The sequence below is a fragment of the Lissotriton vulgaris genome, chromosome 5, assembly GCF_964263255.1.
Source record: "Lissotriton vulgaris chromosome 5, aLisVul1.2, whole genome shotgun sequence".
NCBI lineage: Eukaryota > Metazoa > Chordata > Amphibia > Caudata > Salamandridae > Lissotriton > Lissotriton vulgaris.
The window spans coordinates 1,675,156,113-1,675,179,998 of NC_141693.1; the positions used below are offsets into that span (position 1 = coordinate 1,675,156,113).

General features: G+C 47.0%; 1 protein-coding gene across 1 annotated transcript in view; it reads left to right on the forward strand.

Annotated features, from left to right (window-relative positions):
* Positions 1 to 23,886, forward strand: part of LOC147716934 (parathyroid hormone/parathyroid hormone-related peptide receptor-like) — a 296,895-nt gene that overhangs the window by 57,157 nt on the left and 215,852 nt on the right. The window contains exon 3 of the mRNA XM_086919829.1: positions 17,925 to 18,035. Coding sequence (XP_086775955.1) covers positions 17,925 to 18,035 — 111 coding nt within the window. The remainder of the gene's footprint in view (positions 1 to 17,924; positions 18,036 to 23,886) is intronic.

The window sequence follows — 23,886 nt, forward strand, 5'->3', positions numbered from 1 at the left end:
CAATATGCCAATATTAGGTGATTGAAAACGCTCTTCAAAATGAGCCAAGAACCATGCCAATGTCTTAAGGATCAAACGCTCTCAAAACGAGCAATTAAACAATACCTGCGTTGAAAAATGTGTCGCAGCGAGCCCCTGGCATCAGGGACTCCAAGCGCTACAAGCGCGTCTCACCCGGGTACTGGAGGGAGGGGGACTCCCTTCCCCTCGCTCGGTGTGGCTTGGGGCGTTCAGGCGCGGCGAGCGCTCACTCTCGCTCCAGCCCGGCCGGTCTCCGGACGCTCTCCGCCCGCTCTCCGTCCTTCAAGGAGCAGCGGGGAGCAGAGACGGCAGGCCGGGGCTGGAGCACTTGGAATAATCCCTCGGCGAGGTCAGGTCAATCTTTCCCGGTCCCGGCGGTGATCTTCAGCGCTTCCTCGGCAGCTCCAGTCGAGGCAGCCAATCCCGTCGCGGCGTTCGAGTCGAGCCCCTCTTGAGCGCGAGGCTGCCAACCAATGACAGCGCGGCCTCGCTGATGACGCTCCGCCACAACAACCAATCCCGTCGCGACTCTGGTGAGGGGGCTCGGCCCTCTCGCCCAATCAGAGCGCGGCGGGCTCGATCTTCAGGACACAGCCACCGGGATGATACGGGGCACTTTTCACGGGGGTTACTGACCCCGGGCTGCGACGGTGACACGGCCAGCAATTATTTTTCAGCGCTCCTTACGCTGGGAAGGCCCACAAGCTTCCGATCTTCGCTCCCTACGTGTCGATGAACACGTCGATCTCGGCCACACGGCAGGCTGGTTCAGCGCGGCGCCCTCACTCAGATTAGAGAGCAGCCAGTGCGCTACACAGCCCCACGCAGTGTTTCACGATCTCTGCACTGCACAGCAGCTTCAGGGGGGGCGCAGCAGAATCTTGTGGTCCTTTGGGCAACCTTTATGTTCCTGGGTTGCAGACAGGGAGCCAGCTCTTCTCAGGCCCTTGGAGATTCAAGTTGTAGACACAGCACACAGCAAAGTCTCTTTAGTTCAAGCAGGCAGGGTCACAGCACACAGCAAAGTCCCTTTCTTCTCCTCTCCTTCAGTTGGACAGCAGGATAGGTCAGCCCTTAAAGCACACAGCAAGGCAATCTTCCATCAGCTCCTTCAGCAGTCCTTCTTCTGGCAGAGGTTCCTCTTGATTGTAGAATCTGATTTTCTGTAGTCAGGGGTCCTTCTCTTATACCCCAAAAAGGCTTTGAAGTCCTTTGAAGTCTTTGTGCAAAGGGGGCCCTGAGCCCGGTCCAAAACAGTTCTGGGGGTCTGGGGTGTTTCTGGTTTCCTTCTTCCTCCCTGTCCCAGGGACAGAGGTGACAGTCGCCCAGCAGGAGGTGGAGCCAGCTTTGTGGTTAGGCAGGCACAGCCCTTCACTATCAGGTGCTATCTCCTCCCACTTCCCTGGCAGCAGATGCTGCCTTTCATCCACGGGGCTGGCTCAGATAACCCCCTGGGGCTCTACAGACCCTGTCATCCTCAACCCAGACAGTCAATCCACAAACAGTCCCAGGCACACAGAAAGGTTTAGACAAGAGAACAGCCACTTTCTAAAAGTGCCATTCTCAAACACAGAATTTAAAAACAACCCTTACTAAAAGATGTGTTATTAAATTCTGAGTTCAGGGATATCTTTCACTTATGTCCCATCTTGTTCCTATGGGAAGATAGGCTGAGATCCAATGGGACCAGCCTCCCCCATGTTACTCTATGGAGCAAGATAGCCTTACAGCAGTGAGCACACAAAATGGCTGCTGCTCACTACCAGAGCATGTTACCTGCACTAGTACATGCTCTACCTTATCCATGCACTGCACCCTGCCCAGGGGGGTACCTTGAGCCTTCCATAGGGGTGACTGGTGTGCACAGACAGGGAAGGGTTAGGCCCAGCCAGTGGGGACACTGGCCAGGCGGACATGGCAGTCCACTGACTGCACACAGGCCCTGCGCTGGCAGGCCTGAGATCATTTTAGGGCTACTCATGTGGGTGGCGCAATCTGCGCTGCAGGCCCACTAGTAGCATCTGTCATCACCAGCCCTGGCACACACCGTGCACTTTACTAGGGACTTCATGGTGACACAAATATGCCAATCAGGTATACCCAATCAATATGACAATTTACAGAGGGAGCACTTACCCTCTGACACTGATCAGCAGTGGCAGAGGGTCCAAAGCATCTAAACCAGCAAAAACGAAATCCAGCACAGCATCAAAAATACATGAGTCAGAGGCAAAAAGTTGGGGAAAAACCACGCCAAGGATGTCAGGTCTAACACGTGTCCCCTCCAGCTGAAAGTGGGGAGAACTACCCAACCTCTTGGGAGTCCTCATCACTAAGGCGGAAGAATCTGGACAGACCATCAGCATTGGCGTGTTCTGTACCAGGGCGGTGCTCCACCGTGAAGTCCATACCCTGTAGGGAAATGGACCACCTCAACAGTTTTGGATTCTCACCCCTCATATGCATTAACCATCTGAGGGGCCTGTGGTCGGTCTGAACACGGAAGTGAGTCCCAAACAGGTAGGGCCTCAGCTTCTTCAGAGCCCAGACCACAGCGAAAGCTTCCCTTTCGATTGCACTCCATCTCTGTTCCCTGGGGAGTAGCCTCCTACTAATGAAAGCCACCGGTTGGTCTTCACCCTCCTCATTGATCTGTGAGAGTACTGCTCCCACGCCTTGCTCTGAAGCGTCAGTTTGCACAATGAACTCACTTGAAAAGTCAGGTGCCTTAAGCACCGGTGCTGTGCACATGGCAGTTTTGAGGGTGTCAAAAGCAGTTTGACAGGCCTCAGTCCAATTCACTTTCCTGGGCTGATTTCTAGATGTCAGCTCTGTCAAAGGGGCTACAATGGTGCCATAACCTTTGACAAACCGTCTGTAATACCCGGTGAGACCTAAAAAGGCTCTCACCTCAGTCTGGGTCTTGGGGGGTTCCCAAGCCAGAATGGTATCAATCTTTGCCTGTAGGGGCGCCACCTGGCCGCTCCCCACCTGGTGTCCCAAGTACACCACAGATCCCTGCCCTATCTGGCACTTACTGGCCTTGATAGTGAGGCCTGCCTTTTGCAGAGCCTTCAACACTGCGCAGAGGTGTTGCAAGTGTTCCTCCCAAGTGGAGCTGAACACAGCAATGTCATCCAGGTATGCTGCGCTGAATTCCTCCAGCCCTGCTAATACCTGGTTGACCAGTCTCTGGAATGTGGCAGGGGCATTTTTCAACCCAAAGGGCATGACACGAAACTGGAAGTGCCCCTCTGGTGTTGAAAATGCTGATCTTTCCTTGGCCCCCTCAGTTAAGGCAATCTGCCAGTAACCTGAAGTCAAATCAAAGGTGCTCAGGTACCGGGCAGCTCCCAACCGATCCACCAGCTCATCAGCTCGGGGGATGGGGTGCGCGTCAGTCTTGGTGACCGCATTGAGCCCACGGTAGTCCACGCAGAAACGGAGTTCCTGGGGGCCACCAGGGGTAGCAGCTTTCTTAGGCACTAAGACCACTGGGCTAGCCCAGGGGCTGCTGGAGGGCTCAATGACCCCTAGCGCTAACATCTTAGAAACCTCTTCTTTGATGCTAGCCCTGACCTTGTCAGCCACTCTGTAAAACTTCTGTTTCACAGGCAGGTTGTCACCAGTGTCCACATCGTGGACACACCAGTCAGTGACACCTGGGGTCAGGGAAAACAGGGGGGCGAACTGACCCAAGACTTGGCGACAGTCCTGTTGCTGCTCTGGGGTCAGGGTGGGTGAGAGTATCACCCCATCAACTGACCCATCTTGCTCCTTGGTTGCCAGGAGGTCAGGGAGAGGATCACTATCCTCCTCCCCTCCTGCATCTGTCGCCATGAGCAAAGTCACTGCTGACCTCTCAAAGTGGGGTTTGAGGCGGTTTACATGCAACACTCTCAGGGGCTGCCTGGGAGTCTTCAGGTTAACCAAGTAGGTAACCTCGCTCTTGCGCTCCACCACCTCATATGGCCCAGACCACTTGTCACGGAGCGCACAAGGCTCCACTGGCTCCATCACCCACACTTTCTGCCCAGGTTGGAACTCCACAAGAGAGGTGTTCTGATCATACCATCTCTTCATTTCCTCCTGGCTAGCCTCCAGGTTCTCTTGAGCGAGCTTCCTGAAGCGCTTGGTCTGGTTGCAGATGGCCAGCACATAGCTGAACACATCCTGAGGGGTTTTCCCACGGGATTTCTCCCACCCCTCCTTCACCAGAGTGAGAGGTCCTCTGACAGGGTGGCCATACAGCAACTCAAAGGGACTGAACCCTAAGGATTTCTGAGGCACCTCCCTGTATGCAAATAACAGGCATGGTAACAAGACGTCCCACTTCCGCCTCATGGGCTCCTCTAGGCCCATAATCATGCCCTTCAGGGTGCAGTTGAATCTTTCAACCCACCCATTTCCTTGAGGATGGTAAGGTGTGGTGAACTTATATTTCACTCCACACACCTCCCACAGAGACTTCATGTACCTAGAGATGAAGTTTGTACCCCTGTCAGAAACCACCTCTCTGGGGAATCCCACACGGGAAAAGATCCCCATTAAGGCACGGCCCACCACAGGGGCTGTGACTGTCCTGAGAGGGACTGCTTCAGGGTATCGGGTGGCATGGTCCACCAAGACCAGGATAAACCTGTTGCCTAAGGCTGTCTTGGGGTCCAGGGGCCCCACGATGTCAATGCCCACCCTCTCAAAAGGGGTGCTCACCACAGGAAGGGGTTGGAGGGGTGCCACGCACTTCCCTCCGCTCTTGCCACTGGCCTGACAAGTTTGGCAAGACTTACAAAAGGCAGCGACGTGCTTCTTCATCTGGGGCCAGTAGAAGTGGGTGACAAGCCTGTAATAGGTCTTGTCTTGCCCCAGATGTCCTGCGAGAGGCACGTCATGAGCCAGACCCAGTAGGAAGTTCCTGAATCGCTCGGGTACCACCAGCACACGGGCTGCACCGGGCTCAGCGAACTTAGGCTCACTATAAAGTAAGTCATCCTCCCAGTAGATCAAATGTTCCTTGGACCCCAGGCCTGCTGCCTGGTCTGCAGCCTGCTGCCGCACACCAATGAGGGAAGGGCACTCCTTTTGAGCTTGGCAGAATTCCTCCCTGGAGGGACCACCATCTTGCTGCCACTGGGACAGCTCAGGCAATTCCCCTAGTTCGGCCACCTGTTCCCCTGTAGGTTCCAGGGCATCCCCCTCAGGTTCTGCTTCCTCCTGGACCGTGGGAACAGTGGGGGCTGGTTTCCCGCGCCCTCTGCCCCTTCCTCTCTTGACAGGTCCCTGGGCCATTGTTCCAGGCTCCAGTTCTGCTAATCCACCCTTACTGGCTGCCATTGCACGTGTGGTCACACAGATCCACGCAGGCAAGCCCAACATTTCCAAGTGAGTCCTGTGCTCTACATCCTTCCATGGAGAGCTCTCCAGGTCATTACCTAACAGACAATCTACAGGCAAGGCATCACTTACAACAACTTCCAATGTACCGGAGACTCCTCCCCACTCAAATGGAACACGTGCCAACTTGCAGAGGCGCACTGAACTGTCAGCTGCCACCACAGGACGGAGTACATCGGGAATGATCTGCTCTTCAGACACCCATTGACACCTGACAGATGTCACACTGGCCCCTGTGTCTCTCAGAGCTTCTATCTCTTTTCCATTGATGGTCACCTTCTGCCCATATTTCTTAGTGTTTAAGGGCAGCAAGGTTTCCTGGGCCATCTCTTGGTCTCCTAAAGAGACAAGGGTCATCACTGCTAACCCCTCCTCCCCACTAGAAATCAAATCCCCTCCCAAAGCTACACTAGCTAATGCCGGTGTTGGAGCACCAGTGGGTGCTGGAGGTTTCTTTGGACATTTGGGGGCAATGTGCCCCACCTCCCTACAGGCATAGCAAGTAGGTGGGGGCCTGTTGTCCTGCTTGCCCTTATGGGGCCAGGACTTCTTAGACTTGGGGGGTGGAGACTCTTTCTCCTGGGAACTATTTTGGGGCCCTTTAGAAGACTCCTTTTGATTACCCGTGTCCCCCCCACTCTTCTGCTGGGGACCCTGTCCACCCTTGGCTGGGGTACTTACCACCCCCTTGTGGACCCTGGTGCTAGTCCAGCGGTCCGCCTCTTTAGCAAGCTCACTGGGATCAGTTAACTTGCTGTCTAAAAGATGCTGGCGCAGCTCTGGAACACATAAACTACTTAAGTGCTCCCAACTAATCAAGTGACACAACCCCACATAATCAGTAACTTTGCTGCCCTTTATCCAACCTTCCAGTGCACGCGTGTACATACTCACACACTCCACCCAAGTACTTGAATCAAGCTTCTTGAAGTTCCTAAACTTCTGGCGGTACTGTTCTGCAGTGAGCCCATACCTGAGGCACAAAGCCTCCTTCATGGAGGGGTAGGCTAAAGTACCTGTTGCTTCTAAGGGTGCCAAGACATCCCTCCCAGAGGCCTCAAAGTGCTTCCATAAACCTGCCCCCCAACTTTTCTCAGGCACTTCATTCATCTTTAGGGCTAGTTCATACGCTCTAAACCACGCATAAATATCCTCACCCCTCTGATAATTCTGTACCAGATCCTTTGGTATGTATACCTTACCCGCCTGTACTGGTTGTGCGCTGCCACCATTAGAGCTGGACCCCCCTTGCTTTTCTTTGATGTCCAGCTCCCTCATGTTCCTCTCATGAACCAATTGGAGTTTCTTCTCCTCCAAAGCGAGAGCATGTCTTCTCTCCTCCGCCGCCTTCTCATTTTCAAGGCGCATTCTCCTTTCATCTGCTTGGGCTCAGAGTTTAAAAATCTCAATCTCATGAGCCCTAGCTCTCTGATTTTCCTCCACCTCCTCTGGAGAAATAACCCTACTGGAATGGTTGCTGCCAGCCTTAGATGCTGACCGCGCTGGCAAATCACTGAGCAAAAAAACATTCTCCGGTGCGCCTTCCACTTCAGTAGCTTCTTCTGAGACATGTTTGGCCTCCCACCAGGCCCTTAGAGCTTTCTGCAGCTCTTCCTTGTTTGCGCTGCCCTTCACTGGGCATCCAAGCTGTTTGCAGAATTGTTTCAGGATATCCTTTCTGTAGTTGTACAGCTCCTGAATTTCGAATTCCACTTCCAATTCTACTCTCACGCTTGCCGCTTTCACAGACATGATGCTTCCTAACCTTTTCAACAAAAGGTTTCACCAAAAAGAAAAAAATCTTGCGCAACCTGTGCTGCTAAACTAGACTAGTGATGTACAAGAGAACACTGCAGGTCAAGTGCAATTATTAGTTCAGAATCCGCACCGCTTTCCAACAATGTTAGATCTGGGGGTCTCTAGTTGGCATAGGTAAGTACCTTAGACCAAGTAGGGACCCTTGCTTCTAGTCCGGGTGAAGGAATACACACAGTAGATAACCTCCGCTCTCCTCTAGGTAGCTTGGCGCGAGCAGGCAGGCTTATCCCCAAGGCAATGTGTATAATATTTGCACTCAACACAACAATAATCTCCAATCCACCACAAACTGAGACCACACAGGTAAGTATATTTTAAAAAATATATATAACTTTTATCTGGTTGCAGCAGTGTAAATAAGCAGTTGCACAATAATCACTTCAGTATAGTAACGATGTACTTAATCTTAATTGGTGTTTCTAACTTTCAGGAAGTTCTTGAAGCAAATGTCTCTAGTCTCTTTAATCAGCACAATATGCCAATATTAGGTGATTGAAAACGCTCTTCAAAATGAGCCAAGAACCATGCCAATGTCTTAAGGATCAAACGCTCTCAAAACGAGCAATTAAACAATGCCAGCGTTGAAAAATGTGTCGCAGCGAGCCCCTGGCATCAGGGACTCCAAGCGCTACAAGCGCGTCTCACCCGGGTACTGGAGGGAGGGGGACTCCCTTCCCCTCGCTCGGTGTGGCTTGGGGCGTTCAGGCGCGGCGAGCGCTCACTCTCGCTCCAGCCCGGCCGGTCTCCGGACGCTCTCCGCCCGCTCTCCGTCCTTCAAGGAGCAGCGGGGAGCAGAGACGGCAGGCCGGGGCTGGAGCACTTGGAATAATCCCTCGGCGAGGTCAGGTCAATCTTTCCCGGTCCCGGCGGTGATCTTCAGCGCTTCCTCGGCTCCTCGGCAGCTCCAGTCGAGGCAGCCAATCCCGTCGCGGCGTTCGAGTCGAGCCCCTCTTGAGCGCGAGGCCGCCAACCAATGACAGCGCGGCCTCGCTGATGACGCTCCGCCACAACAACCAATCCCGTCGCGACTCTGGTGAGGGGGCTCGGCCCTCTCGCCCAATCAGAGCGCGGCGGGCTCGATCTTCAGGACACAGCCACCGGGATGATACGGGGCACTTTTCACGGGGGTTACTGACCCCGGGCTGCGACGGTGACACGGCCAGCAATTATTTTTCAGCGCTCCTTACGCTGGGAAGGCCCACAAGCTTCCGATCTTCGCTCCCTACGTGTCGATGAACACGTCGATCTCGGCCACACGGCAGGCTGGTTCAGCGCGGCGCCCTCACTCAGATTAGAGAGCAGCCAGTGCGCTACACAGCCCCACGCAGTGTTTCACGATCTCTGCACTGCACAGCAGCTTCAGGGGGGGCGCAGCAGAATCTTGTGGTCCTTTGGGCAACCTTTATGTTCCTGGGTTGCAGACAGGGAGCCAGCTCTTCTCAGGCCCTTGGAGATTCAAGTTGTAGACACAGCACACAGCAAAGTCTCTTTAGTTCAAGCAGGCAGGGTCACAGCACACAGCAAAGTCCCTTTCTTCTCCTCTCCTTCAGTTGGACAGCAGGATAGGTCAGCCCTTAAAGCACACAGCAAGGCAATCTTCCATCAGCTCCTTCAGCAGTCCTTCTTCTGGCAGAGGTTCCTCTTGGTTGTAGAATCTGATTTTCTGTAGTCAGGGGTCCTTCTCTTATACCCCAAAAAGGCTTTGAAGTCCTTTGAAGTCTTTGTGCAAAGGGGGCCCTGAGCCCGGTCCAAGCCAGTTCTGGGGGTCTGGGGTGTTTCTGGTTTCCTTCTTCCTCCCTGTCCCAGGGACAGAGGTGACAGTCGCCCAGCAGGAGGTGGAGCCAGCTTTGTGGTTAGGCAGGCACAGCCCTTCACTATCAGGTGCTATCTCCTCCCACTTCCCTGGCAGCAGATGCTGCCTTTCATCCACGGGGCTGGCTCAGATAACCCCCTGGGGCTCTGCAGACCCTGTCATCCTCAACCCAGACAGTCAATCCACAAACAGTCCCAGGCACACAGAAAGGTTTAGACAAGAGAACAGCCACTTTCTAAAAGTGCCATTCTCAAACACAGAATTTAAAAACAACCCTTACTAAAAGATGTGTTATTAAATTCTGAGTTCAGGGATATCTTTCACTTATGTCCCATCTTGTTCCTATGGGAAGATAGGCTGAGATCCAATGGGACCAGCCTCCCCCATGTTACTCTATGGAGCAAGATAGCCTTACAGCAGTGAGCACACAAAATGGCTGCTGCTCACTACCAGAGCATGTTACCTGCACTAGTACATGCTCTACCTTATCCATGCACTGCACCCTGCCCAGGGGGGTACCTTGAGCCTTCCATAGGGGTGACTGGTGTGCACAGACAGGGAAGGGTTAGGCCCAGCCAGTGGGGACACTGGCCAGGCGGACATGGCAGTCCACTGACTGCACACAGGCCCTGCGCTGGCAGGCCTGAGATCATTTTAGGGCTACTCATGTGGGTGGCGCAATCTGCGCTGCAGGCCCACTAGTAGCATCTGTCATCACCAGCCCTGGCACACACCGTGCACTTTACTAGGGACTTCATGGTGACACAAATATGCCAATCAGGTATACCCAATCAATATGACAATTTACAGAGGGAGCACTTACCCTCTGACACTGATCAGCAGTGGCAGAGGGTCCAAAGCATCTAAACCAGCAAAAACGAAATCCAGCACAGCATCAAAAATACATGAGTCAGAGGCAAAAAGATGGGGAAAAACCACGCCAAGGATGTCAGGTCTAACAACAAATATCTCTCAGAGTACACCGAAGTAACAGGCTGCCTGGACCCCTCTCAGTCCGGGTTCCGACCCAAATTAAGGGGTTGATTAGGATTACGGTGAATACGCATCCTCCGGGCCGGTGGAACCCACCGCCGGCCCGTAGGATGCGGATTCACCGCTGCGGTAAATGAAAAGACCCCCCGCCACATTAGGATGGCTGGGGGGTCATCGGTGGACGGGAAGACCGTCCGCCGCTTTTCCGCCGCGGTCGCCTTCCGACGCGGCGGAAAAGCTCTAATATGGTGGCGGTGTATATCAGACACCGCCAGCCATATTAGGATGAGCTTCAGGACATGCCTTTCCATGGCGGCAATGACCATTTTTAAAATCCGCGGGCACAATGTATGTTATGTTTTGTTAAGTTATGTTATAGAGATCGTATTTACCATTATACAGCGCATTCCTGTTCTTTCCTATCGCTGGTGCACTTTTGGATGCCCAATGCCAATGCAGACACACTTGCGTCATGGTGCAAGGGTGCCTGTATTGTAGGCAGGATTGTTTTTGTGCAGGAAAGGACCCCTTCCTGCACAAAAAAAATCATGAGAGACAGTTTCCTCTTTCTGAATGCAGAACACGCAGGAAGAGGAAAACATGAGGAGAAATAAAGATATTTCTCCTTATTACACCTCACCTAGGGAGGCGTAGCATTTTGGCGCATTCCCAGGTCTGCCACTAATGGTAAATTTGGGAATGAGACAAAATCCATGGGTGAATGCATGGGATCACCCGTACTCCACCAATTAAATGCCTCTCTCTCTTAGAGTAACGCAAGACGGCGATTTGTGCTGCCTTGCGTTACTCTAGATTTATCAAGCCATGGAGGGCCAAGCAAGGTGGCCTTGTGAGGCTTGATAAATCTCATTTAGGTTCTGCATTGCCCTTGCGCTCCCTTGCTTGGCACAAGCACAACGTAAAACCTTGATAAATCTGTCCCTAAGTTTACTTTTAGAAATTTTGGAGCATCACCGTGTAGGCATTTTTGTAAGAGGTGTAGTCTCTTGAAAGAGATACCGTTTTCATTTGGCAGTCAATGAAAAGCAGATACAAATGGTCTACCCGAGGACAAACAGGGAACAAGAGTGATCATTCTGGCTGCTTCATTCTGGATTACATGCATCCTAGAAAGATTATGTTTGGAAAGTTCAAGGTATAAAGAATTACAGTAGTCTATCTTTGACCCTATAACCAGAGCCATAATTATTGATCTGTTATTGATTGGAAAGAAGGAACAATATAGGCTTTGTTTTCGAAGCCAGAGAGGGCAGGATAAAACTAGGGCTAATGTTTGGCTCATTATAGATTGTTATCTAACTTGATACGCAAAGTTTTACCTGAGGTGTTAGGAATAGCAACACCAAAGGAAGCAGGTCATAGTGGAGAGGGGGGCAACAAAGATTGTATTTTTCCTACAATAATGATCTCCATTTTATCAGTGTTGATTAAACAACAGCTGCACTAACTCAAGATATACAAATCAACGCCAATCCAAGAAATATCCATCCATGCTAATTCAAAACACACACACGTCAGTCCAAACTCATGAGACATATAGATGTGATAATTCAAGAGACAACCAACTGTGCTAATTTAACAATTACCCATATCTTCCATGACAAGAGACATTTATATGCCTAAACTCAAGAGACATGTAAGTGTGATAGCCAACAATATATCTACTCTTACTAACCCAATATACATTGATCCATGCCAATCTAGTTCTAAATAAATCCATATACTCCTATGCTAGAGCCATTTACCTGTTCATCCGAGAAGTATCAAACTAAGGCAATCTAAGTGACAACCACATGTGTCTTTCTAAGTGATAGCAAGTTTTTCCAATCCAACAAACATAACGGTGTAGGTCCAAGGAATCCCAACTTTACCAGACCACAAGCCAAGATACATCTAACTGTGCCAATCCAAGAGACTCTAATCATTTCCATTCAAGACAAATTCATCTGTTTTTATCAAAGAGCCACCTTTTTTTGCCACTCATGGAGGCATCAAACAATGCAAACCTCAAAGACATCTAGTGTACCTCTGTATTGGAGACAATTATGTCCGCTACCCTGACTGACAGAGGGATGTCATATTGAGAGGTCACCCCCAGCCCTGCGGTGATCTCTGTACCTTGTCAATTTAGACAGCTGTCTACCAAACTTTTTGTTTTTCAAAAACAAACATCTGTTTCTCTTTGAAAAAACTGCCAGGTTTTCTCTGGCGGTGACAGATAGAAAAAAAGAGATGAGAGCTTCCACTTTAAATAAGGGGGGGGGGGGGGGGGGTGTAGTGTTTTTATTTTGACTGCCAGCATTCGCATCAGGCCATCAAAGTAAGCTTTCCATCAACAGCCAACAGGACCTCCACTGCCGAAAATCTGACTGTCTGCCCGATTTACAGTAGGGCGGGTGAACCAACAGCCTGATTCATGTACGGGCCGTTTTGCGTGGCCCTAATAGCGAATCATAGCGACTCGCCATTGAGGACACGCAAAACGGCATTCATGTAGGAATTGCTAAATCAATAGCGATTCCTACATGTTCTCTATTTGCGAGTAGCAATTTGCTACTCGCAAAAAAAGGAATTTCTCCCCATTCAATCCTATGGGCCAAAAGGCCCATAGGAATGAATGGGGAGTATCCCTTATTTGCGAGTAGCAATTTGCTACTCGCAAATCAGATAGCGATTTTAAGGGTGCCAGGGGTGTCCAAAGGACACCCTGTAGCACCCCTAAAATGCACATTTGAACAGGTGTTGCGCACACACATGTCCAAAGGACATGTGTGTGTGCAACATGCAACTTAGAAAAATGCTTTTAAAAGCATTTTTCTATGTTTTTGCTATTTACCGAGAGGTCTGACCTCTCGGTAAATAGCGGCCCAATTTTGCTAAATCGCAATTTTTGCAAGTGTCATGAATAGCATTTAAGGAATCTCTAATAGAGATTCCTTAAATGCTAATCCTCGCATATTTGCTAATTCCTCATTAGCGATTTTAGCATTTGGGATTGTGAATCCCAAATGCCAAAATTGCACTCGCAAAAGGCAAGATTCTGAGAATCTTGCCCTTTGCGAGTGCAATTTTGCTTCATGAATCAGGCGGATAGAGTTTGGTGGACAGGGAACTCCAGTCACATTTGCGACAGAGTGCCCTGTCTGCCAAATTCTAAACCAGCCCCCAGTTTTTAATACCAGAGACACGTAACCAACAATCTTGTCATCATGAACAAGTGCCCGGTGCCAATAAATACTGTAACTGTGTAATGTAAACATATAATGCAGCGCAATAGCCCTGGAACCGCTGGCGTGTGCCATTAGACAGAGGAATAGATAAACAGCGCTGAACTTTAATTATCGCCCGGTCGCCATTTCGCTTTATGCGGATGACATGGTGCTCTTTGTCCGAGAGCCCTCGCGATATTTAGCACAACTCCTCCGAAAGTACGTATGATTTGGGTTTAGATGTCAATTGGGAAAAATCAGTGATTATACCTTCAACGGAATCCACGACTCAACCTGATATGGAATACCCGCTGATATGGACCATGGATCCGGTTAAGTATCTGGGAGTCTGGATTCATCGTGACCCTGATACAGTTATACGCGAGAACTATGGGAAGGTGTATGCCAGGCTGGAACAACAGGTGGAGTTGTGGACGGTGTTTCCGCTCTTGCTGGCGGATCGATTCACCTTATTAAAGATGGTGGTTTTACCCCGATTCTTATACTTATTCACGAATATCCCGATTGTACTGTCTAAGGGTTTTTTAACACGCTCCACGGGACCCTGCTTCGACTGGTTTGGGGAGGCAAGCACACCCGGGTGAGCTGGTCTGTTCTCACTAGTAACTATGACGAGGGTAGTTTTGGTTCGCCTGATTTTTATATTTACTATTTAAGTGCACAGGCACAGTATGTATATTATTGGATGAGACTGCATGCGTTCACACCACACGTCGCAGTGGAGGAGAGAGGCGCTAGCCCCGTTCCATTACGCAGTATGATCACACACAGAACACATGGCATTCGGAAAACAGAAATCAATTTGGCAGACGCGACGCTGGCTGCTTGGCAGGAGATTGGGAGACAGGCCGGTAAATTAACTATATATGCTTCAGCAATGCATATAGAACACCACGGGGCATTATCAGTGACCCAGGGGGTACCGTCAATGCTTCTGCTTAACGAAGCAGTATTCCAACTTTTGAGGGATCTGTATCCGGAGGGGACGTTTCTTACTCTGGACAATTTACAATACATAAGCAATCCCACATTATTGTTCCGCTTTGCGTTGCACAGACTCAGACACACCATTAAGGCCCATTACAACACTTACCCTATTGAACCCCCCACACTGACGTCCCTACAGCTAGTGCTCACTACAGCCACTAATAAAAATTTGGTTTCTAGGTTATACAGACACATAAGAGAGTAGTGTGTAGGCCGGCCTAACAGAAGCTGGGAGAGATGGAATGCTTACCTCCCCAATCCGATCCTAGAGAAAGACTGGAAGTATGTATGTGAATTAACAGGTACGCTTTTCATGAATGGGAACCTGCGTATCATACATTTTAAATACATACACCAGGTGTATTACACTCGGGCACGTCTACATCGGTATGGTTTGCGAGAATCTAGCTGCTGTATGCATTGCGGTCAGACTGATGCTGACTTTATGCACCTTGCCTGGAGTTGTCGCGGGGTGGCTGTTTTTTGGACGACTGTGGTGAGAGACATAAAGGACAAGCGCTTAGAGACCCCCGGGTGATAATGAGCTATATAAATTGAAATAAATAAATAAAATAGTGGGGACTGAACTACAGTGTACTTCCCTGGTCTGCCTGTTGTCTTGCGTTCCGTAGATATGTGGGGCTTGCGGGAGATTCGTACGTCTGGCGCTGCTCATGGCCAAATGAAGAGTGGCTATCACATGGGGGGGGAACGCAGCCCAAAAATAGACCACTGGATTAAAGATCTGGTTTACTGCAAAAGTAATTTGGAAACATATGCAGAAGAGCTACCCACAGTCTCTAGACCAAAACTTATATGGGAACCCTTGAGACAATTCCTTCAAAACAAAGCGGCTGGGAAAAGGCGGGATGATGCGAGTTAGATGCTGATAGTGATGGGACGCGCGGTTCGGGATGCCGGTCTGGGTGAATAGAGGGAGGATGCTTCATCGGTGCAATACAATACTGTAGATATCGCTCTTGTACGATATGTGGATGGCTCTAAGGTAGTTTTATGATTTGTATTTTTGTGTTGTGAATTTTGTTTTGTTTTTTTGGGGGAAGTTATGTTTATCACTACTTTGTATAATGATGATACGATACATAATCGCACTGTTGATGTGTATGTCATTTTCTGTTTGTTTTTCTCTTGGCAATCAAACTTAATAATTTTTTTTTAAATATAATGCAGATATGCACATGATGTACAAAATCTAAAACCGTTTCCTAACTCCCATTAATGTACAGGTGTGTGTAATGTAAATACAAGCAAACAGCGAACAATACCAAACCACAAGAAATACAACTTTGCTATTCCACCATATACCTAACAGCCCCAGTCCAAGATACACTTCACTACGTCAGTTCAGGAGATATTCCTTTTTACAATTCGAGAGACACCTACAGTATCAATTCAAAAGATCCACAGCTCTGCCATTCCCAGATGCATCTAGTTGGCCAGTAACAGACATCCAACTGTATCAATTCAAGAGTCATCCATCTGTTCCAAAGTGAGCACCAGCTAGCTGTGCCAATCCACAAAACATCATGCTGCAAAAACCCAGGAGAAACCCGCTTACCTAAGCAACTTACAGCCTTGTGTGCCAATTTCCAATAAGAACGTAGCTCTGATAAGTTCATAAATAATCAACAATGCCATTCCAGTACAAGATGCCCGTAAGCTGCGGCAATCCAAGATCTTGCCATTCGGTATGCCAATCTATTTAGATACTTGATAAATTAGTGTCACTACAGACTCCAGCATACGTGGCATTCCAGATTCTATGCAGCTGCACCCATCCAGATACATACCAAGTGTTCCAACCAAAGCACAAGTCAACAACACTTACCTACTAAAAGACCACTATGCTAATCTAGAAGGATCATTCAAGAAGGGCATTCAACTGACAGACAGATGTATTTTCTGACATGGCTCTTACTTTCTTGGCACAAATGTTCCTACATCATGACCAGAACGAAGACCGTCATGCTTCTAGTTTCTGTGCTGCCTACCTATGCTCCCAAGCTACATATGTGAAGACAACGAGGGTGACTGTGATCTGTTTTCGTTCCATGGTACCCAAGCTCAAAAAGAAGAGATCCTCCTGCTTTCATCCGGTTCCTAGAGCACGGATAAGGCTAATATTGCAAAGAAAATTCCCTGGCAACCTTAATCGTTTCAATTCACACTTACTAGAGAGGAAACAAATACTTTACATTTGTATTTTTATTAACAATTCCATTACACTCATTTTATTTATTCAATTTGATATTCTATTTGTGATGGTGTAAGACGTGGAAAGAATGTTCCTTTTCCCACAGCCTAGGGGAAGGCACAGGGCATGAGTATCAGGTGATGGGTCCGACGTTTGACCAAGAAACTAAATAAACATAATTATTTCCGGTATGTTTTTTTGGCAATTTATGGCTCAGGAGGGTTATCGTTCTGATTGCAGGTCCTGTGAATTATAACAAAGGTCTTTAATTGAATATGTGGCATCCCTGAAGAAGGCATTTCACACCGAAATGCGCATTGAGAAGTGTATGAACAGTAGCCACAGTATCATCAGAATATAGAACATTTGGGTTTGCCATTGTACAAAAGTAAAAAAAATTATGGATGTATAACAAAGAAAGAGAAATTGTAATATTAATTGCATAAAATAGAGTAACAATATATTGTATTTGATTTCTTTGCTAAGACATAAGTAGTGTGTATAGATGATATCACAACATCTAAGACCTATCGAGAAAGACATTTGGAAGTGTACCAATACGTTTTAAATGGATGATGTGAGTGTGCAAAAAGTATGAACGAGGTTATGAAAGAGAACAAGTAGGTTAAATGAATGGCTTTATCAGATTGAGGACATGATGTGTAGGAATATGAGATGGAATAAATAAAATGTTAATAAAAATACGAATGTAAAGTAATTTCCTTTCTGGCCAGACATTTTGACTCGAATATCAGTGAGTGTAAATTGAAAAGTTTAAGTTTGCCTGGGTTTTTCTTTGCAATATTAACTTGGTAACATCCATTCCAGGCCTCTGTTATTCGGGAGACTCAAGTATACAATAGATGGAATGCTTGAATTAATCTCAACCACAGATAAAAACTTAAGGCTACATTACAACCCATTGTTATTTTGAACACCATGCCACTTTAGTCTGGACCCAGCCATATGCAAATAAGTCTTGACCCTGCGGCAAAATGCACAGTCCAGCCGGAACTGCCAAGCAAGGTCCTCCATGAACTGGAACACAGGCAACCTAGAACCGCTTTCACCCTAGTATTGGCTCATCAGCCAGGTGTAGCTTGGTACCAGTCTCACAGTGTGCACAGGATCCACGTTTGGACATACCCATCCACTAAGGGTGACTAAAATATTCAAAAAAGTGATGGAAGGAATGATTGAATTAATCTCAGCCATTAGTAATTACTTGGGTCTGTCTCATAATCCTTCGTTATATTGCACACCATGCCACCTCAGTTTGGACCTTGCCATGTGCAAATCAGTCTTGACCCTGCTCCAATAAGAAAAGTCACGCTGAACTGCCCAGGGAGGCTGTTAATAATTTGATAATAATTTTCTGGCTCACATCCTGGTCCCTTTTTTTGCAAACCATTTATATATTCTTTTTCTACAGGTGTCAGCTGTTTCTCAGAATGGGACGGAATCATTTGTTGGCCTTCAGCCGAGAAGAACCAACTGGTTAATGTGCGGTGTCCAGAGTATATCTATGATTTCAACCACAAAGGTAATTGATGCTGTCCTACCAATTGGATACCAGTTGCCCACTATACATTATATCAATAATTGCACATGTATCCATCCTTTTCAGCATCCAATTCATAAATACCATGGCCAACAGGCAATTCAAATTGAGTATACCGTGGAATGACATTCATTCACATTCAATAAATATGTCTAAATTCTGTACAGACACTAATATAATATATATCTAGTAAATAACCTGCTTACCTTTTGAAGGACTCAAGCAAGATGTGCAGTTTGAAGGTGACGACAATATGTTAAAAATATACTCAGAAAACAGCAGATGAGATTTTTGGGAAATTCTTGTCTGTGGTGCAAATGTTGTGCTATATTAAAATGCTTACTAGGTATGAACGAGATTTAGATGCATGCTGATTTTCCGTTCAACTTAATATGTGACCACTGGTGTAAATTGTGGAGTGTTGTTGGCCCATGAGGTCTAACAAATAAGATTGAAGGACATAGCTTGAACTGTTAAAGTGTTAACTCATTCTTCAGAGTTGTTTAGACATGGATATCTTTCCCAGCAAAGGCTCTACCACCAGCTGGAGAAGCAATGAAGACTTGTTTTCATAAAAGTTTAGAAAGGTTGTTGATGGAGAAAAAAATATGTTAATAGAAAAGGCTTTCACAGTAACATCAAGTATTGGTAAATATTGGTACATCGAGATATATTTTATGTAGATATTACAAAAAACATGTTTTAGACGGAAAATCAAGGACCAACATCTGGCTTCCATAACGAATGTGGTGCTTGATATTTTTGTCTCACTCTGACTAGCTACTGTCCACCTCCTTTGAGGTGGGAGACTTCCCAGACTAACCAAAAGGCATTATTATAAATTATGTCCACTGTGCTCTAAATAGCTTTATCCACAACTCACAGTTAATGGTGAACATCCCAATCTAAATGCGTGTTTCATCTTTACGTTATAACTATCTATTCAGTGTTGTTGTATTGCTCTGCCCTATGAATCCAAGCATCTAGATATGATTACGTTTGGAATATGACTCTTAACTACGCGAGTCATTACATTGCGTGACTTCACGACACGGTTGTTACAACGACTATGTTATCACGCAATGCATTACTACTCAAGTCATTACATCGACATGCAGTAGATGGTGACGTAACATTAGAAGTGTTTAATTTACTATTACAACTCCAGCCTACGCAACAGTAGGGAAGGTGTTGGAATAGTAAGCTATACTATTCCTTATGTTAGAGTGTCAACTACAGCAAGTCGATGCAATGACTTGCGTAGTAATGGCATTGTGTGGTAACAACGCGGTCATTGTAACAACCGCGTTGTGAATATATTGCGGTATAATGTAATTGTAATTGTAATTGTAATTGCGTTGATATAGCGCTTACTACCCCGGACGAGGCGTCAAAGCACTTTTTCGACGAGTAGCACGCTACTCCAGGACCCACAGAGGATTAGTGTTGAATTAGTATAGTGAAACATGCAAGTACATTTTAAGTGGTGGCTAGGTTAGTCAGTTATTTGGAATGATAGCAGAAGGATAGAGGAGGACAATGGTTTGTAGTTATATAGCGCTTGTTGACACACGCTATTCAGGAAGCCTACAAAGGATTAGTGGTGCATTAATATGGTGAAATATGAAGTAATTTCAGTGGTAGATATTAGTCAGTTACTTGGAGTAAGAAGGATAGCGGAGGGATAAAAGGGGAAGAAAGATTTGCATTCATATAGCACGTGTTAGCCCTGTTGAGTGTTGAATCGCTTTTCTGGCGAGTAGCTGGCCACTCTGGAACCCATAATGAATTACTGTTGAAAATTAGTATAGTAAAAAAAATATGAAGTAATTTGAGTAGTGGATATTTGGGTAGTATATTAGTATAGTTTAATATGGAATTTGAGAAGTGAACATGTTAGTCTGTTAATTTCGATTGAAAAGGATAGTGAAAGGATAAAAGAGTAAAAGATTTTTTTTTAAACTTTTTTTTAGGTCCTAGAAATAGGAGGAGGCTTTTGGATGAGTAAAAAGGAGTTTTGGGTATTGCTAAATGAGAAAAAGGGCAGCATTTCTGGCCCTAGTCCCGACCAGTCTCGAATAGGCTCAAACAGGCAACTGCCCTTGTCCTCTTTGCCCTTAGCCTCAACGCCCGGGCTGAGACGCCCTAAGTCTGGCCAATGGGAACCCTAACCCTAACACTATCCAATCACAACACTAACCCTAAAATCTAGAACCAATAGAAGACCAGGACCTTACTGCCAATCTTAGCCCTAGTCCAAGCACCCAATCAGTTAAAAAACCCTGATCTCTATGTCCAATAAAGGCCTTAGCCCTACCAGTAGTCCCAACCCAAGACCAAGCAGCCAATGGTACAGGTAGCCCTAGTCCCTACTTCCAATAGAAAGCCTAACCCTACTCTTAGTCCCACAACTAGTCCAACAACCAATCACACCAGAAGCCCTAAATAGCTACTTCCAATTAAAGATCTAACCCTAGACCTAGTACCCACCCTACTCCCAACAACCAATAACATAGGAAGCCCTAGTCCCTACTTCCAATAGAAATCCTAACCCTAGCCCTAGTCCCAACCCTACAATGATTGAATCAGACACAGAATTCAATCAGAACCCTCAAATACCCAACCAATGAGGACATTAACCCTAACCCAATAGAAACACCAGATACAACCACCACTCAGTGTACACGTGTGCCAACCAATAGCAGACTATATAAGGTCCCAGCGACCTCAGACAAGGTTTGCTGGCCAGGGAGTTGGAAGCTGCTTCTCCTGTTCAGAATCTCCTAGGAGACAGACAGGCTCAATCCACACTTTGGACTTCTGCAGGTAAAGGCTTCACTAACTCGAAATCTAACAATACTGTTTGAATAAACTTTACTCCCCCTGCTGGCCAAAAAATGAAGTGCACAGGCCCCAGTAAATACAGTTTAAACAGCTCACAGAAGCACCCTCTGATATAGAATATCCCTGTTGCTTGGGGGGGGGGGGGGGGGGTGCAGGGGGGCTTGCCTCACTGGCTTGTGAACACAAAATGGTGGCTGGGGTGCAATATTTTAACACACAGGTCTTAGCACAGAGCAAAGGAGAAATTTGGAGGGAAAACAGATTTGTCACCAAGGAATGAGAGGGACAAACTACAGAGGTTGGACTGCAAATCCCACAATTCAACACGTTAAATGCAAGCAATCATGGGCAGGGAAAACCACAAGTTTAAAACACAAAACAGGTGATAAAATATGCAATCACAGGCAGGTCAAAATTGCAATTATACACTGTAACAACCACATGCAAAGACAGTAATCACAGAAAGAGAAAATCGTTTTTTAAACAACTTTTGTTTTGGGAAGAGACAGCACTAGTCTGTCTCCTTACCACTTCCTGGACTCTGCTCACAGCAATCTGGGCACAGGTAGGCTGCAATTCACAAGATGGAGGAAAATGATTTGGGGTGCACCCAGCAAGGCCTTAAGGGGCCTGGGCAGGTGGGAGAGGAGGGCTCAGACTTGCCTGTAAGCTGAATAGTCAATGGTCTGCTGGCCTGGGGTGGGGGCTGGGGCGTTGCTTTTCCTGTTCAGAATCTCCTAGGAGACAGAAAGGCTCAATCAACACTTTGGTTCCATCCCTTACGTTTGCATTACAGGTAGTGTATGAATGCAATTATAACCATAATATAGCCATACATTACCATAAAATAACATGCCAAAACACACCACAACTTTGAACAAACAGAAAATACCTTATATCACAGCATATTTCATATAACATATCATAGATATAATTTTTCACACAGGAGCATTGTTGATTTTCAACTCGTATCCCTTCTATACAGTGCCCATGAGTTACACTCTCAGAGCGACCCTCTTCAATGTCTATTTAACAACAAGCTCATCAAGTTCCACAAGGATCAGTGATAATCCAGCACAAATGATATTCAGCTATACGTCTCACTGAAATACCCAGAGGAGTTACATGACCAAAACTGAAAAGTTTAGAGGAGGTATAAAACTGGATCCATACTAGTTGGGTCCAGCCAAATAGATCTCATATTTGGGGTCCAGCGAGTGAAACTCATATTTAATATATTACACATTTGGTTTATTGGGTAACGCTTGATTCCCCTACCATGCTATAAACACCCAGCTATGCTCTTCATTCCATGTATCCTTAAAATCATCTCAGTTATAAGAAACTGCTTTTTCCAGATGAGTATATGAAAGAAAAGGCCATTAACCTGACAAGGGTGTTCAATTACTTGTTAGGTATTATTTTACCATTGTTAAGCGGGGGTAACTTTGAGCAAGTTAGGCCAGCGATAGCCTATCTGCAAATGCTTGGTTCCACAGTTGTGTGTTTTGGGGTAGCTAGCTATATTTCAGGGGCAATCAGGCGAAGGAATAAACCTTCTATTATAGTGCTGTCTCTCTTCTCCTTTTTTGAGTATTTTATGTAAAATTGATTTTTTGAATGAAGGTTTTTGCTGTGTGACAAACTTTTTAATATATTTATGAACATCATAAAAAAGCAGCACATTTGCATGATTACCAAGCTTTAGCATAAAGGTCCAAAAATGTTGTTCTCTCTCATCATGTACTACAAACCATATGTACAGACAATGGGAAAGCAGATGAAAAGACTAAGCCTGAGAGTGCACCACTGTTAGAAATTGAGTTTCTGGTTGGCTACAGTATACACCCAAGCAAGGCAGAACCCCCCACTCTAGTCAGGGTAAGCTAGATACACAACTAAGATAACCTCTGCTCACCCTCTGGTTGCATGTCACAGAGCAGGCAGGCTTATCTAAATAATCAATGTGTAAAGTATTTGTGCAACACACCCATACAGTAACACCATGAATAAACCACAAAAAGACTCCACACCAGTTTATAAAAAATAGCTTTGTATATTATAAAAACAATAAGCACCAAAACCACAATACTACAATGTATACTTTTTAGGGAATGCACGTTTAAGAACAGCAGATAAGGGGCCAATTAATCCGGGTACTGGAAACCACACTCAACAACTGACCCCTCTCGCTGGAGTTTCTGCCACGGCGATACCACAATTTCGACCCAAGGGATGTAACCAGAGTGGCCAAGAATAGCGGCCTGAGCAACTCGGAGAGCGGGGGACTTGCGTGACTGGCTTGAAGCAGAGCGCCGGCCTAGGAGGGTGAGTGGGTGAGGCAAATCGCGGAGCGAGAGAAGAGCAACTCGCTACTGCGCAACCCCTCACCCCTTCCTCATTCCCCCAGACTACGGAGCAAATTCTGGGGCCCGCATAGAACAGTAAGATTCCAAGAGCAGAACTGGGCATAAAAAGAGCCGGCTGCACTGTTCTGAGAAACTACGCCTGGAAACCATAACCATTGTGCAATAAAGAGGCATACACCAAGACGAGAAGCCGCAACACAGGTACCGGAGTCCTGAAGGGGGCACACAATATCACAATCTTACCCACACTCAATAAAACATCACACCCAGGAGAGCAAAATACAATGGCAGACACCAAAAAAAACAAGTAAAGTATGGGAACAGCCCCATTGGTTATAAAGAACAGTGTTGATGTAGCAGAGAAGATCACAACCTGGCATACTATGACAGCGCCACTTGGAGATCCTGAGTGTCGGGCGCTCGCAGCCGAAGCAAGTGTGGGGGTCTCGGAGCGTGAAACAATCCCTAGAGTAGAACACTGACATAAATAGAAGCAACTCAGTGGTTTGGTGTGCCACGCAAGGAAGGCTACACAGCAAGCAGGGAAATATCAGAGGCAATGACGAAAAGCATGGAAGGGGAATAGAGTTGAGCTCTCCTGAAATAGCCAGTAGCAATAA